This window comes from Phocoena sinus, chromosome 16 (assembly GCF_008692025.1).
Source record: "Phocoena sinus isolate mPhoSin1 chromosome 16, mPhoSin1.pri, whole genome shotgun sequence".
Lineage (NCBI taxonomy): Eukaryota > Metazoa > Chordata > Mammalia > Artiodactyla > Phocoenidae > Phocoena > Phocoena sinus.
Window position 1 is genome coordinate 38,601,050 of NC_045778.1, and position 16,251 is coordinate 38,617,300.

General features: G+C 40.5%; 1 protein-coding gene across 4 annotated transcripts in view; it reads right to left on the reverse strand.

The window, feature by feature from the left end:
• Window positions 1–16,251, reverse strand: part of ERCC6 (ERCC excision repair 6, chromatin remodeling factor) — a 74,636-nt gene that overhangs the window by 15,689 nt on the left and 42,696 nt on the right. For all 4 annotated transcript variants that reach the window (XR_004346204.1, XR_004346203.1, XM_032608317.1 and 1 more), the window contains exons 8-10: window positions 15,278–15,413; window positions 4,447–4,617; window positions 3,558–3,734 (exon numbers count right to left, since the gene is read on the reverse strand). Coding sequence is in view for 2 of the 4 variants with exons in the window: in XM_032608317.1 (XP_032464208.1) it covers window positions 3,558–3,734; window positions 4,447–4,617; window positions 15,278–15,413 (484 nt within the window). In the remaining 2 variants the exon portion in view is untranslated. The remainder of the gene's footprint in view (window positions 1–3,557; window positions 3,735–4,446; window positions 4,618–15,277; window positions 15,414–16,251) is intronic.

The window sequence follows — 16,251 nt, forward strand, 5'->3', positions numbered from 1 at the left end:
CCCGGTCCGGGAAGATCCCACATTCCGCGGAGCGGTTAGGCCCGTGAGCCATGGCTGCTGAGCCTGCGCGTCCGGAGCCTGTGCTCCACAATGGGAGAGGCCACAGCAGTGAGAGGCCCGCGTACCGCAAAAACAAAGACAGAAAAACAAAAAAACAGTTTTACTTGGACCAGCAGACAATAACAAAGAAACTCCATTCATCAACGACTTTTGGTTACAGGTAACCCTGTAAATGTATCATTCAGAAATTGATAAAAATTACCAGAAGATGATAATCAGGTACATTTTGTGGCTTGTAATGCTGAGATAAATTTCAAATTTTAACAAGACATTGCAGTCCTACCAAGGAAGCAAGTACATTATTTAAAATCTTCCTAAAAATATATACAGCGTGTTAAGGAAACTCTGCCCACATGCTCACGTCTACCTCCGTTTCTCTCCTCTCGAAGAATGAGTGAGATGCTGATGGCGCTGGAAACCCAGGGCTGGGCTGGTGCGTGGCCTGGCAGCTCACTCTCTCCTGCCCGTCTACCCTTCTGGAAAGTCCGCCCGCCCCCAGCTCACTTGTGCTGAACTTGCAAGGGCTGGAGCTCAGAGTGGCTGGGGACGGGTCTGTTTCTCACACCCCACTCTCCCCAGAGGAAGATCTTAAGCTCTAAACTGGGGTGGGGATGTGAGAGCAGGGAAGACCAAGAAACCCTATTTTAGCTTTGACATCACGCCACATTCTCCAGTGCAACTTTCGAGCCAATTCTATGTTGAATGCCCTTCTGCTTCTTGTGTCTGCCTCTCTGTGAGTAAAAATGCACAGTGAGGATCCAACTGTGTTCCTTCGTCACTCCACCTCCCCACAGCTATGGAAAATGGACACCTTGCTGAGCCCGCTCACGCTTCCTTCCTCTTCCTGAGGAGGCAGAGTGATAACTCCTCCCCAGTTCTGCCTCTCCCAGAGCCCAGTCACCTTAGGCAAGTCTCCAAAACGCTCAGTCTCAATAATAACCTTGAGCATGAAATGAGGAGGCTCAACTAGATGACTCCTCGGGCTCTTTTCAGTTCTAAAATCCCCTGCACAGGCTCAATGTACAAATCCAAGGGGCAGTCCATGTTTTGGGTAGTTAATGTTCTCCCCCCTCACCCTCCGCAGCCTTTTAGATCCTAATCATCCCCACCCAGGAAGCCTGCCTTGACTCCCACAAGCTCTGTATTGGCTGTCTCCCCTGAGCACAGTCTTCATTACCCTATACCATGATCATCTGTTTACCACTTTCCCCCCTGCACACTCTCCACTGGACCAGGAATGCTATTCAAGGGAAGGCTCTGATTGTCAGCCATTTCCCATCATTTTAGCCCCAGCCTGACACACAAAATATCTGCTGACAGACTACCTTCTTGGGATTCACTATTTCATGGCAGCTATGGACTTAAAACAAAAAGGAGCAAATAAAAGCAGTACCTCTGCTCCCAAGGACTTTACAGTCTAAAAAGGGGGAAAAGATAAGTGCACAAACTTCTGAAACGAGGACTTCAAGGAAGAAACAGACCATATTTGCACCGCCTCCAAGTATACCCCATAAATGACTTACTAATTATAAAGGAGAAGTGGTAGCTTCAAAGAGTTTAGAAGTCTGACACACAACACCTTGCCCAGTAATCAGACCACCACCGATGAAGGGACAAACCAACAGCATGTGCCTCCAGATACGAGTAAAGCACTGAGAGACAGGTCACTTCTGTGTACTCCTGCTCAAAGGGAATAAGCTGATTCCAATCACAAAGAATGGAAAACAAACCCAAGGTGAGGCACATTCTATGAAATAATAGGCCTGTAGTCTTCAAAAATGTCAAGTCATGAAGGCAAAAGGAAGATCACAGGAACAGCTTCAGATTAAAGGAGACTAAACAGACACAGAAATTACTGGAACAACCGGCACAATGTGCATGGCAAATAGATTAGATAACAGAATTACATCAATGTTACACTTCCTCCTGATCTTGATGTTTACACCATGGTTATGTAAGACAACATCCCTCTTCTTAGGAAATACACACTAAAGGATTTGGAGAAAAGGGGCATCGTGTCTACAACTTACTCCGATGATTCAGAAAAAAAAAAAAGCATAAATTTGTGTGTGTGCGTGTGTGTGTGTGTGTGTATACGGCGGGGGGGGGTGGGGAGAGAGAGACAGAGAGACAGAGACAGAGACAGAGACAGAGACAGGTAGGGAAGGAGGAGGGAGGGAAGGAAAGATAAAGCAAATATGGCAAAATGTTAGCAAAATGCTAACAATTAGGGAATCTAGGAGCTATTTTTACAATTCTTGCAACTTTCTGTTAAGTTTGAAATTATTCCAAAATAAAGGGTTAAAAAAAAAAAGAACAAGATACATGAAGGATAACGGGGATTCAGTGGAGGAAGAGAGCTCCCGCAAAAGTTAATTAAAAATCATTCAATCTCAAACTTTTAAAGGTATTAAAATGGTTTTTGACAGTCCTCTAATCTTAAAGGTCTAAAATTCTTTTTCTAGTTATGTATTTTATTTCTGGCTCAGTCATAACCTGGCTGGTACAGGCCCCCACCTGAGAGCTGTGCAGAGACCCAGCCTCTCATGGAGGCTAGAGCCTGCCCCCAAATTCCATAAACCGCCCTCCAGTTGGCCTCACCTCCTAACGTTCCTGTCTGTGACAAGCCCACTCTACCAGTCACCAGGCCTGAAGCCTCAGGGGTTAGCTACAGCAAGCTCACCACTCTCCCACCAATCTCCTTTATCTTACCAACCTCCACATCTTGTTTGTTCTGCCTAGAAAACGCCACTTGGGACTCTTGCTCTGGACCTGCTTTCTCAGGACCATCACCCACATCCAGGTCCAGGCTCTCATCACCCTCACCCCCAACAATTCCTGCAGGTCCCTCAATGCCAGCCTCCCTCCCACAACTACCTGCAGCCTGAGTAACCGTCCAAGAACAGCCTGCTCCCAGCCTCCTGCTCAAACACCTTCAGTGGCTCTTCCCTGCCTAAGCGCTCCTGCCTCCCTTCAAGGCCCCCACTGCCAGCATCCACAGCTTTCCTGCAACTCCTCCAAAAGCATCTCCAGTCCAGTCAAGCATGTCTCCTCACTGCTCATGGTCACACAGAGTGGCTGCGTTATACTGTTGCTCTAACCTAGAATGTCCCACTTTTCCCAACCTGTTTTCCCAGGATCAGGTTAAAGGGTATACGTCTTGTTAAGTCTTCCCTGGTGCCCCCTTTGCTAAGCTTGTAAAGTACTTTATAAGATGCACTACCCAATTTGCATGCTATTACATGCTGTCCAGAAGTGACTCACTCTTATCTCATAATTTCTGACTGCTCTTGAATATTTTACATGATTTTTTAAAAACTCATCTGGAAAATTATGCACTATCAAGCAAAAATACTTTTGTGGTTATTTATCAGATACCAATTTATAAGCTTGGTCATTTCCCTTACATTCTGAATGACTTGGCTACAAAGTATAGTATTTAGTAGGAACGTTTTAAATATTAAAACACCAGAAGTGTCACCTGCCTGATACATTACCTGTACTGGGGAGGCATTTGAATACCCCCCCATGGTGATGGGGACTGAGAACTGCTCCATAAACACAGGCAGCGTGCCCAACTTTCCGGGGAAGATGAAATCAAAGAGTGACCACAGCTCACGGAGATTATTCTGCATCGGTGAGCCAGACAGGATGATGCGATGAGGGGTGCGGAACTGTTTGGGGAAAGCAAGGACTTTTCTGTTAAATACACCTTTTAGCAGATGATCACCAACCCTACCCCAAAACACTCCCATGCAATCTTATTATTTAACACAACTACATATTCTTTTGGTCTCCTCTAAAACGCAGACATTTTATGAAACTTTAATTCTTCAATTACACATAGATTAAAAAAATATATATATAGGGAAGAATTTCTTACTGTTCAAGCTGAAGACTATGGACTAGAGTTGGATTTGGTTACATTCTAACAACTGATCCCTATAAGAGACATTAAGTAATGTGAACAATTAGAATTTTAGAAAACATGATTAAGTGCAAGAATGAAAAGTGTTCTGCATTAAGGCAAAATGTGTATTTCAAATTCCTTATGCAAAAGCACAAGGAAAGGGCTTCCCTGGTGGCGCAGTGGTTGAGAGTCTGCCTGCCGATGCGGGGGACGCAGGTTCGTGCCCCGGTCCGGGAAGATCCCACATGCCGTGGAGCGGCTGGGCCCGTGAGCCATGGCCGCTGAGCCTGCACATCCGGAGCCTGTGCTCCGCGACAGGAGAGGCCACAACAGTGAGAGGCCCGCGTACCCCAAAAAAAAAAAAAAAAAAAAAAAAAGCACAAGGAAAGATTAAATAAGTCTGTTACTAAAAGCAGAGTTTATTCTCAATTAAATATTATCCACCTGGAAACCCTCCTTGTTATTAAAGGTCACACCTGTTTGCAAGCAAGAGTGATGGCAGCATTTGGATTCCGAATTTTGTGTCCTTCGTCCAAGATCACATAGTGCCAGTCATGCCTGCTAATATCATCTTGCATCAGTCGAACGTAGGAGTAAGAAGTGATCAAAATCCCATGACAATGAGCAATATCTCGAATTAGTTTCTCCTAAAATGATGACAAAATGGTAAAGACAGTTTTAAATAAGAAGTTAAACGAGGATGACTCTTAAAATCAACCTTTTAAGGACTTCTCTGGTGGTCCAGTGGTTAAGACTCCCCACTTCCAATGCAAGGAGCACGGGTTCAATCCTGGTCGGGGAACAAAAATCCCACGTGCCATGCGGCGTGGCCAAAAAACAAATAAATAAAATCAACCTTTCACATGGAGAAAAGGGAACCCTCCTGCACTGTTGGTGGGAATGTAAATTGATACAGTCACTATGGAGAACAGTATGGAGGTTCCTTAAAAAACTAAAAATAGAACTACCATACGACCCAGCAATCCCACTACTGGGCATATACCCTGAGAAAACCATAATTCAAAAAGTGTCATGTACCACAATGTTCATTGCAGCACTATTTACAATAGCCTGGAGATGGAAACAACCTAAGTGTCCATCATCAGATGAATGGATAAAGAAGATGTGGCACATATATACAATGGAATATTACTCAGCCATAAAAAGAAACGAAATTGAGCTATTTGTAGTGAGGTGGATGGACCTAGAGTCTGTCAAACAGAGTGAAGTAAGTCAGAAAGAGAAAAACAAATACCGTATGCTAAAACACATATATGGAATCTAAGGAAAAAAAAAAAGGTCATGAAGAACCTAGGGGTAAGACAAGAATAAAGACACAGACCTACTAGAGCATGGACTTGAGGATATGGGGAGGGGGAAGGTTAAGCTGTGACAAAGTGAGAGAGTGGCATGGACATATATACACTACCAAATGTAAAACAGATAGCTAGTGGGAAGCAGCCGCATAGCACAGGGAGATCAGGTCGGTGCTTTGTGACCACCTAGAGGGGTGGGATAGGGAGGGTGGGAGGGAGGGAGACGCAAGAGGGAAGAGATATGGGAACATATGTATATGTATAACTGATTCACTTTGTTATAAAGCAGAAATTAACACACCATTGTAAAGCAATTATACTCCAATAAAGATGTTAAAAAAGAAAAGAAAAGAAAGAAATAGCCATAGGTACCAGGAACAAACAGGGGATGGGCAGGGAAGAAAGAGGTGAGGGAGATTAAGCGGTACAAACTTCCAGTTGCAAAATAAATGAGTCAAGGGTGAAATGTACAGTGCGGGGCAATGTAGTCAATAACTATGCAACATCTTTGTATGGTAACATATAATAATTAGACTTATCATGAAGATCATTTTGAAACCTATAGAAATATTGAATTACTATGTTGTGTAACAGGAATTAACATAGTGTTATAGGTTAATTATACTTCAAACACAAACTCATAGAAAAAGAGATCATAGTTGCGGTTACCAGAGGTGGAAGATGGGGGGGGAGGAGGAATTGGATGAAGGCAATCAAAAGGTACAAACTTCCAGTTATAAGCTAAGTACTAGGGATGTAATATACAACATGACAAATATAATTAACACTCCTGTATGTTAGGTATGAAAGTTGAGAGTAAATTCTAGAGTTTTCATCACAGGAAATTTTTTTCTATTTGTTTAATTTTGTATCTATATGAGAGGATGAACGTTCGCTAAGCTTACTGTGATAATTATTTCATGGTGTATGTATCTCAAATCATTATGCTGTACACCTCAAACTTCCAAAGTGCTGTATGTCAATTATATCTCAATAAAACTGGAAGGAAAAATAAATATAATAAAATGTTTAAAAATTTAAAAAATATCAACCTTTCAATCATGATACAATCTAAGGCACTTTATAAATATGTATACAAACATAATATATACAACAGAATTATACATTATCAGCAGTGGAAGTTTATGTTTCATTAATCTGTAAGTCGTAAACACTGACTAGTATGTCCACTACTGTGGGGGAGGAGGGCTCATAAGAAGACCAGAAAAAGGTATAGCATGTAAACACTTACCCAATTTTTATTTTTCCAAAACATCCTTTGTGTCAATCCTTGTTAAACTAAAAACAACACAGTAGATGGAAAACGGTCTTTTTTTAAAAACGAAAGAAAATGAGAGAAAAGCCAAGGAGACAAGAAAGACAAATCCAGGAGCTCTGATGATGTATAACATGAATTCAAGGACAGAGTACAAAGGATATAAAAGAAGTGATCTTAAAAATGATAGAAAAAACTTCTGAGGAGAGACTAGAGTCTATAGAACAAAACACCGAAACAGCCATACATCTGGGTACACACCTATTAGATGTCTGAATCCCCAAAACAAGGGAAAACGAGAAAATGCTGTAGCTTCTAGTCAGAACAAAACAGACTGAAAAAAGATTCCCTGCAAAGGAAATCTGTGCTGGATATCTTTTCTGCAACACTAAATACGTCGGAAAACGAAGGGCAAATCTTTCCATAATTCTAGGGGGAAAGCAAAGACCCTGGAATTCTGCATTGATCCAAATTAGCAGTCACGCTTGACAGAAAAAAAGAACAAATTCCACCTTTAGCTGGGCAAGGAGAGAAAATAAACCAGCAAGAGATGGCCTATGAACAGCATGCTACCTCCAGCCGGTGCAGGGGTGCGGTCACTAAAAGAATGCAGCTCCTTTCCCTGGTGGGAGCAGAAAGGTGCTCAGGACCCCGCACTCTGCACGAGAGCAGGTGGCAGAGCTCCCCGCCTCATGCTCATCACAGACAGAGTGCTCACAGCAACTCTGAGAGAGGACAGAGGTCCTTACCCCCAGTTCACAGAGGGGAAAACTGTGGCTTATCAGGTCACATAACTGGTAAAGTGGTGGTAGGATCTGAGCATAGAAAAACAGCCAACTCCAAAGTTAATATTAACTGAATATTAGGCAACACTGCCTCTTACTTTACTGTAAAAGAAAATATTTTTAAGGGAAGATTACATGTAATATACCTACCATTCTAAAATTATTAAAATAATAATTAAGTAAATATTAAAACATTGTTTTAAATACTAATGAAACTGTTATGAAATTATCTAAAATATAAAAAGGGATCTATTTTTGCATGATTGTAATTCCAGTTTAATTTAACAAACCTAGAGTGAGAACAGGGGAAACTGAGTGTACTAAAAATCCCACCTTATCAATGGTAGAATGGGGCACAGGTGATGAACACTGTTCATGTCTTTATCATGACAGAAAAACAGATTGAAATACATTCATAAAAAATTTAAGCCCAGGGCTTCCCTGGTGGCGCAGTCGTTGAGAGTCCGCCTGCAGATGCAGGGGACACGGGTTCGTGCCCCGGTCCGGGAAGATCCCACATGCCGCGGAGCGGATGGGCCCGTGAGCCATGGCCGCTGAGCCTGCGCGTCCGGAGCCTGTGCTCCGCAACAGGAGAGGCCACAACAGTGAGAGGCCCGCTTACCGCAAAAAAAAAAAAAAAAAATTTAAGCCCATTTACTGATTAATAGTTGCTACTTCAGCATAAATACCAGAAAAGAAATAGACTGTAGAACTATCAAACCACTATCAGGAAAAAAATAGATATAGGAATAGAAAATTTTCTAATAGGAAATAGAAAAAGAATTAAGAAAATATAAAAAGCAGAAAATACAATAAACAGAAAATAAGACAGCTGGCTTCAGACCTAACATTTATGTCAGGGTCTCCACGTGACAGTGGGTTGTCAGCTGTGACCCTTTCCACTAGGAAAGTACGGCCAAAACCTGGCCTGTGTTTAAGAGATGAGACCCAAACTAGACTGGTGCTGAGAGTTAAGAGTATGGGAACTATTAAAGATATCCCAAGGAAATGCAAACAAAAACAGGGCAGGATCAGAAATACAAGTATCAGACAACAAGAAGTGAACAGGAAAAGGAGGGCCTCTTTTGTATTTTAAGGAGACAACACACTAGAGAGAAGAGCCAGGCCTTTACCTGCCTGCCCGGAGCACTGCACCAGAGCCCAAGGCACAGCCCTTAAGAGCTATGCTGGCAAAGTAGCACATCCACAGCCGGCCGGGGACACGGCCACAGCTTCTCAGAGTTCAACAGTCAGAAGAGACAGAGGAAGACTAAAGGCAACTAAAAGTTTATAGTTAGGATCCAAAGGATCTGAGTCTCTCCATCAGTGAGCTCCTTTTAATAGCTCTCAGCAGAGCCTTAACCCACACAAAGATATTCATTCCCCACACCCTACTGAGGCTGAAATCAAACCAAGCAGCCAATACAATTGGCTAAATAAAGACAGTGAGACAGTAAGATAAAAACAAAAATCATTGAAGCTCAAGGACAAATTGATAGAGAAAAAAACTAAGTAACTCTTTGAAGAGACCAAAAAACAGACAGACCTCTGGAAAGTCAGCCCGAAGAACAGACTCAGATGGGCAGCATGAAAAACATTAAAGGAGTCACCCCAGAGGCAGAGAACACAAAATGTTAGCCAATGCCACGTGCAATCCAATGCCAAAGAATCTGAACTTTGACAGAGAATGTGAACATTACCCAAAATGGACCCAAGAAAAATGAGACAAACCAATCAGACCAATACTGAAGGACTTGAAAAGGATGTTATGCTTTTCCCACCAGAAGTCTACTGGACCCAAAGGGTTTTACGAGTGAAGTAGGAATCAATCCTGTTATTTAAACGGTTCCAAAATACAGAAAAAGATAGAAGGCTAGCAAAACCCTGTTTTCAAAACTGACAGAAGCAACATACTCACACAGTGTGCGTACTCCCCAACTAGAGATTCATTACTTTATAAATAAAACCTAGCACTATATTAAGCTAACAAGGCATCACAGAAATAGAAGAATAGCTAAATATTAGGAAAACTAATACAATAATTCATGTAATCATAGTCATACAAATTTTATAAAATTCAACATCTTAAAAATATTATCTTAATAAACAAGGGTTAAAATATTTTTTAATTCAATAGAATATAAATGGGTGTAACAATGGCCAAGAAAATTCTGAAAGAGGAAAAGAGAAACTTTTCTCATGTCATAATACACTCAAAACTTCAGAGTTAAGAGCTATAACACCTGGTACTAGTAAAGGCTCAACAGGTGAGAGCTCTGTTATTAATATGACTACTGTTTTGCCATCTTCCTATTCATGATTTTCCGCGCCTATGCAATACTCATCGAGGGCCACACCTGATTTAACCATTTCCTGACTTTTTTTTTTTTTTAACCTATGATGAATGCAGCACTAAATACCTCAAGGCTCACAGCCTTACAAACACACGTATAGACTCTCCCATGCCTCGCCTTACCCACTTCTCCCTGATTACACTGCTATTCCACTGCCACCGGCTCTGCCACAGTGGCTAGTGTCCAGTGAAGAAAAGCAGGCTGTCCGGAGATGCACTGTTCCACCTCGAATGCATCCCACCAGTCCTGAGACTTTTAGAAGCCAGAGCTGATTTCAATAGCTCCTCCACATCTGAATTTTCCACTGAGAGTCTGGGTAGGCAGCTATCCCAACTCTATCCCCATCTCTTCCTCCTCCTGGGACAGCAGTGGCTTCCAGAAGTCCTGAAGCAGGTAGGGCGTGGAACGACAGCAAACCGACACACAGGAATGCCCCACGCCCTGTGCTACTCCAGGCATAGAGCTATGTGCCCAGAGAGAGATGGGAGAGTAAAACAACGACAACTGTTTGGGGCCTGAAATACAGCAGAAGTGAAATTACCACTCACCTTTATAAACTGTCCGCTGGATCACAGCCAAACCCTGCCCATGTGGATCTATTTGCTCATGACCCTGGAACTCCTAACTGCTAGATGCAGTGACTCACCACAGTCATTCCACTACCCTCCAAGGAACGCCACCCTGAACTGGATTTGGGACATCACTTTACCACAGTTAAACAAACGAGGTGCCATGCCTCTCAAATACACACCACCAGAGTTATGTTTAGCTTCTTCGACATGTCTAAGAATTGAAGTTTATTTGGAAAATTCTGTAACATTAACTACAGAAATACAAAATTTCTACCATATTCAAAAAGATGTATGATGATAAGAATCAAAGATGCTTTTATAAAAAGAGTAAGAAAATTTTTTAACGTCCACATTGAAAACATAACCTCCACTTAACAGCCACTGGGTAAAAACACATCTAAGACTATTTGTTTTTACCTGATTCAATCTCAGAACTCTGTAACTGCCTAGACCGGAGTTTCAATAATGGTGAATTGTTGAATATTATGGACGTCTCTATCCAAACACTTAAGACAAATCATCTCGGGCGGTTTCAAATTAAAAGCTTGTAAAATATGTAACCTCTCCTAGTTTTTGCAATTAATAGGGTACATCTGCAATTAGCCTGACTTACTGAATGCAGTGCTGTTGTCATTAAAAGATGTCTGTGAAAGTGCTGCTGTTATTACGGAGGCTCAGGAGACCAATCCCTCCTAGAGGGCAAACAGTGGACTGGTAGAAAACAACAGCCATAAATCACACTGTCAGGCAGCAGGGAGAGCGGAGTGGAGCACAGGCACATGAAGGCCATTCACGGTAAACACAGCACAGCAGCTTCCCAGGCAGGATTTACTGCACCTGTAATTAATTAAAATTTCCTTCAAGGTAAATCTTTAATAAACAAGGATTTGTGCTGACAATGAAGAAAAAAGGGCTCCAGCAACACAATTTTACAATATCCCTCAAAGACCGAGCATAGCATCTATCATTTCTTGTATCAGGTGTATACACCGTCTCGAAAGTTAATGGGAACTACACCACATTGTGTTGTAATTTGTGTACCTGGAGCGGGTCTGAAATATTCAGGATGCTTGAGGGACCATGTGGCCCTTTTCTACTTTTATTTGTTATGTTTTTACTTGTCTCCCTTCCAGCTTTTTAAAAAGCCAAGTCTTTTTATGCTAGTGTTTCGGAAAACGGGCCTTTTTAAAGAACATGTGATGGTAGTTGCATCAGATGGCCATGTTTTCCTGTGGTCTGTTCTTTAGTCATACCTTGCATTTCCCAAAAAGAGTTTTAACACCGTATCATTTGGGGGCCAATGAATCTAGACACGAAGGAGAAAGGTCTAGACGTGAATGACTATGAATATTTTTGATAAAGCAGGTCTGAACCTTCTATCTCGAATGTATTTATATTGAATCCCTCAGAAATGTCAGAGCATCTTTTCTCAAGTACTGAGATGAAGATGTCTACCACATTCTTCGTTTCTAACTGTAGGAATTACCTGAGTAGACATGGTATGCTGGGGACCATACTAAGTGTATTGTGCTCACATATTAACCCAACAAATCCTCAAAAAATTACCAAAACTAACCCATTTTCAGGAGATCAAACTAGGCTCAGAAAAGCTAAGTGACTTGCACCAGGTCACAAAGCTATACGATGGCAGATCCAAGATTCCAACCCTGGTTTGGTAATTACAAAATCTATGCCTTTATGCCATTGTCACATTTCCTAATCCTATGCCTCTAAATACCATGAATGGATCAAAACGATCTCTTTGAATTATCAAAACTATTCCACAGAATTACTATATCCTACAAGGCAGGGAAAGGTGGGAGAGCTACAAAGTGACAACTGTTTCAGAATATAAACAAGAAATTTCTCATTACACATCTTCCAACAAATTGAAAAAAGGGTCCTTAATAATTAAATAAACTTTACAACACAGTGCTAAAGTTGCCACCCCCTGCTGTGAGTTACGGGATAAGAATTACAAAACTGCCTTCTTTTATTATCTTTTCATATATTTTCTTTCCCCAAGAAAATGGTTAGCTTTTCAAGATCAGTTAAAAACATCATATCCATTTTTTGAAGTCCTAATAGCATCAAATACCTGCAATGTTATGTTTATAGTTATTCAACAAATAAATATTAATCAACTTACATATCAAGTTTCTCTCCATTAGAAAAAAGGGATCATAAAACATGAGAAAAGGATAATCTTGGATTCCTAGTAAATGAGATTTCGACTGACCATTAAAGGAGATTCAGAGCCTGAAAATGTCTTTATCTGATTTGATCATCTGGTTGAAAATATTAGCCACATATTTTTTTGCAAGGTCGCTGGGTGTGCACTTGATAATTCAAAATTACGCTGTCAACCAAAGAGAATATTAACAAAGATAATATAGGATCACCGGGTGAGAGAGGTGGGAAGCTAAAAGGCAATTTAGGGAAGAAAAATGATAGATGATCTCCATTTAGAAATTGTTTGATCATTTGATAGCTCTTCTCTAAATGAAAAACTTTCAAAGTTTGACATCTTACCAGCTACAACAAATCATTAGAAAAATAAAAATAATCTATTTGAATGATAAGCAGAATAATTCTGGCATTATTACTTTTTTAAGTTTTCCAAAGAGAAATTCTCTTCTCTTCCCTATTTTCTCCAGCACTGAATAACCCTACACCAGAGTGCTTCTATTATCAATACATTTAGACGGGACAGCTGGTGCGCACAGAAAGTTCCCCCATGGAAAAAAGAAATTTCAGCCTATGAGGATGGAAAGGAAGTTACACATTAGGTGCTGGCTTAAAGGACAGACCAGCACTGACAGAATATTTGAAATGTGATTAAGAAATGTAAACTCTATTGCAATCTAACACACACCTATAAGCCAACAGGTGTGCATGGAGTGGTAACAAAGATCTGTACACACAAATACAAAAGGAAGGAGCAAAGGGATCAAATGCCACTCAGTCTTTTAATCCAGAAGCCAGAGTTCTGATCTTGGAAGTGTTATAACAAGGCCTGTGCAGAGGAATGAACACATTTTCAATATGTCGTCATCACAAATAATAAACTGATATTAAATATTAATAATAAACTGATTGTGTTTCTAAGTAGAGAGTACGGTTTGAAAGATGCGAAAGAACATCTTTTCGATCTTTTGCATAACAGCTTACATCTTTAGAGATCTGAGATACTTTACAATGAAAAAGGAACTGTCCAAAGAGTTAAGGGTCAGAGTAAAAACACAAGTCTACTGCTTTTCCTCAAAAGTTAAGAAACTTCAAGTTAAAGCGCTTGGTAAACCATTAAGTACTAAAAAAATTATGAACAATCATATAATGCATGTGTCTGTGCATAACCAGACACCTCAGAAGGTGCAAATCACTGTAAACAAAAGTGAAATAATTGTTTGCTCTCTAAGCAAGTTAAGGAAGCAAATCTCACCAACAGAGACACTGACCAATGTCAATTCTATTTTCATTCACGAGTCAATGTATTTCATTTACATGAAGGTTGCTCTTCAGGCTATAATAACAGAAGAGACTCAAGTGAGCCATGATATGGTAAAGGTGTAAAAGAAAAAGCACAAAAGAAAAAAAAGGATAAGGAGGAACATGTGAAAAATTTGCCTTTTAAAGACATTCATCAACTAATGAATCCTAGTACAAGACTTTGCAATACAAAATATTAAGAAATGTCAACAGACAATGGAAGTGAAAAAAGGAATCAAAAATGTTTTACAAGAATGATGACAGGATAGTCACAACAATTTAGTTTGACTAGAAAAACAATCTAAGCTGTTATTTTCATGCTGCTGAGAAAAAAATCACTTTTTTATTTTGTTTTGATTGCAGTGTTTATCCCACTTTATTAATTATTTCAACTCATTTGTTTTCTATTTATCATTTAAAATTCAGGGCAAAGTATGCTGTTTTTAACAACAGCTAGTAAAAGTAAGATTCCATCTCACCAAAGTTGAGCTACCAAATTATAGATACTCCTGATTCACTTTTATCAAAAGTTCTGCTTACTCATGACCATGAACAAAATGGGAATTTGGAGGAAAGGGGGTACTGGCAGAATCATAAAGACACTGGGGTTTAGTGGCTCGCACGTATTTAACTGAGTGAGGCAAACATTCAACAGCTCTCTCAGCTGGCACTGCTTTCATGGGGGCACAGAGGCCTCACTCAAGAGCTGTGAAACTCAGGACAGAAAGAACTCATAGCAAACTGCCACTTCTTGTCTACAGAGTAAACCTGCAAACCCACAGTGAAAATGTGTAATTATTATCTATTGTCTATAGGCCCCTGGGATACGATAATGATGAAGACATAGTCTCCACACTGCAGAGCTTACAGTCTAGATGGTAGACAGACATGAGGATTAAAAAAGCATAATACACCCTATCTATGCTACCCAGAGGAGAAGAGATGATAAACCTTTTTGATAATGTGTGGGTAAAACTACAAGTAAGTGAGAAAATGCAACTTTCAAATAACAGTGATTAGACTTAAATGGTAATCAATGATTCAGAGAACAAAAAACTTAACTAAAAGGCAACAGTACAAATTACAAAATGGCAGGCTCTTCTTTTGTTCATTTAAAATACATTTTAAAAGCATGTTAACAAATTCATTTATCAATTAAGAGTTATTACATTTTGTACCTACTTTCCTAAAACTGTTTAAAGCCTCTAATGCCCCAAATCCAGCCAGTTAACTGCTGCATAAGCCCCCTGATTTCTGGTCCCACTCAGGGTATCAGGCTTGTGTTTCACGGGACAAGAACATGTCACCACCATGGACTGTTAGAATGACAAAGCCTGCATTCATAATTGTTTTAAAAATACAGAGCTCTAAATTAAATCAATAACAATAAGTTTAAATGCAAGAAAGAAACACAGGAACATACACTTAATAAATAAATGGATCAAAGCAAAAACAATTATGTCAAATAGAGGGCTTTAAAACAAGCAAAAAGATTCTGAGGTACTGTAATGTTACCTTTTTGTGGGTAAAGGACCCAGTTTCGTGCAGAACTGCCACTCTGAATGGAGGCCACCACGTGTGAAATTCCTTCACCCACTGATGCATCACTGTCGTCGGACAGACAATTATAGTCGGACCCAACCCCTCGAACCTGCACCCAAAATGTCCAAGAAGAAAAGACAACCATGAAGGACAGCATATGGATGATCAACTGCCAAAAAACAAAAAAGAACAAACAAAAACTTAACAGCTCAAAAAAGAAAATCCTAGCTTTGGAAATTTACTGATATTTTCTTCAAAGAAAAAGCTATAGAGGATAAAACCCACCAAGTGAAATCCCTACAACCCCATTCATCAATTAGTGAGTGCAGGTATTAAGAGGAAACACCAGCTACTACATATCAAAATATAATGTCTATAGTAAAGTAAAAAAAAAAAAAAAAACAAACAAAAATTACCTAACAAAAATACTTTTCTCTCTTCTTCCAGATTAGTGAAGGCATTGTACAGTATATCTTAACCTAAGTGAACATAAGAGTGTCTTCAATTGGTCTGAAGCTTTATAGTCTACCAAGAGTTTTCACCCACAAGATTTCAATCAATCTCACTGCCTCGGGAAGCAAGCAGGACAGAAATCCTGCGGTGTTCGGGGCCGCTGAAGGCTGCTGTGCCCGAGGCCCCCTGGTTACCAGGAGATGGAGCAAGCCCTCAAGTCGGTCTTCTGACCGCTGCAGCCTGCTCTTCCACTACATGGTGCTGCTCTCTTCTCCACGTGATAAAAAACAAGTGGGTAAGCATCACAGTGACCCAGAAAGCCCAGGCCAACGGAAGGCAAGCCGCTCAGTTCTTGTGTAAAGCAGCTGAGCACTACATGGCAGGAGCTTTAACAAGAGTCGCATGTTGACCAAGCGATCCCAAGACGAACATTTGTGTACTGCGATACATACTGTAGCATTATTTATACTGTGGAAAAAGTGGGCGCTGCCTGA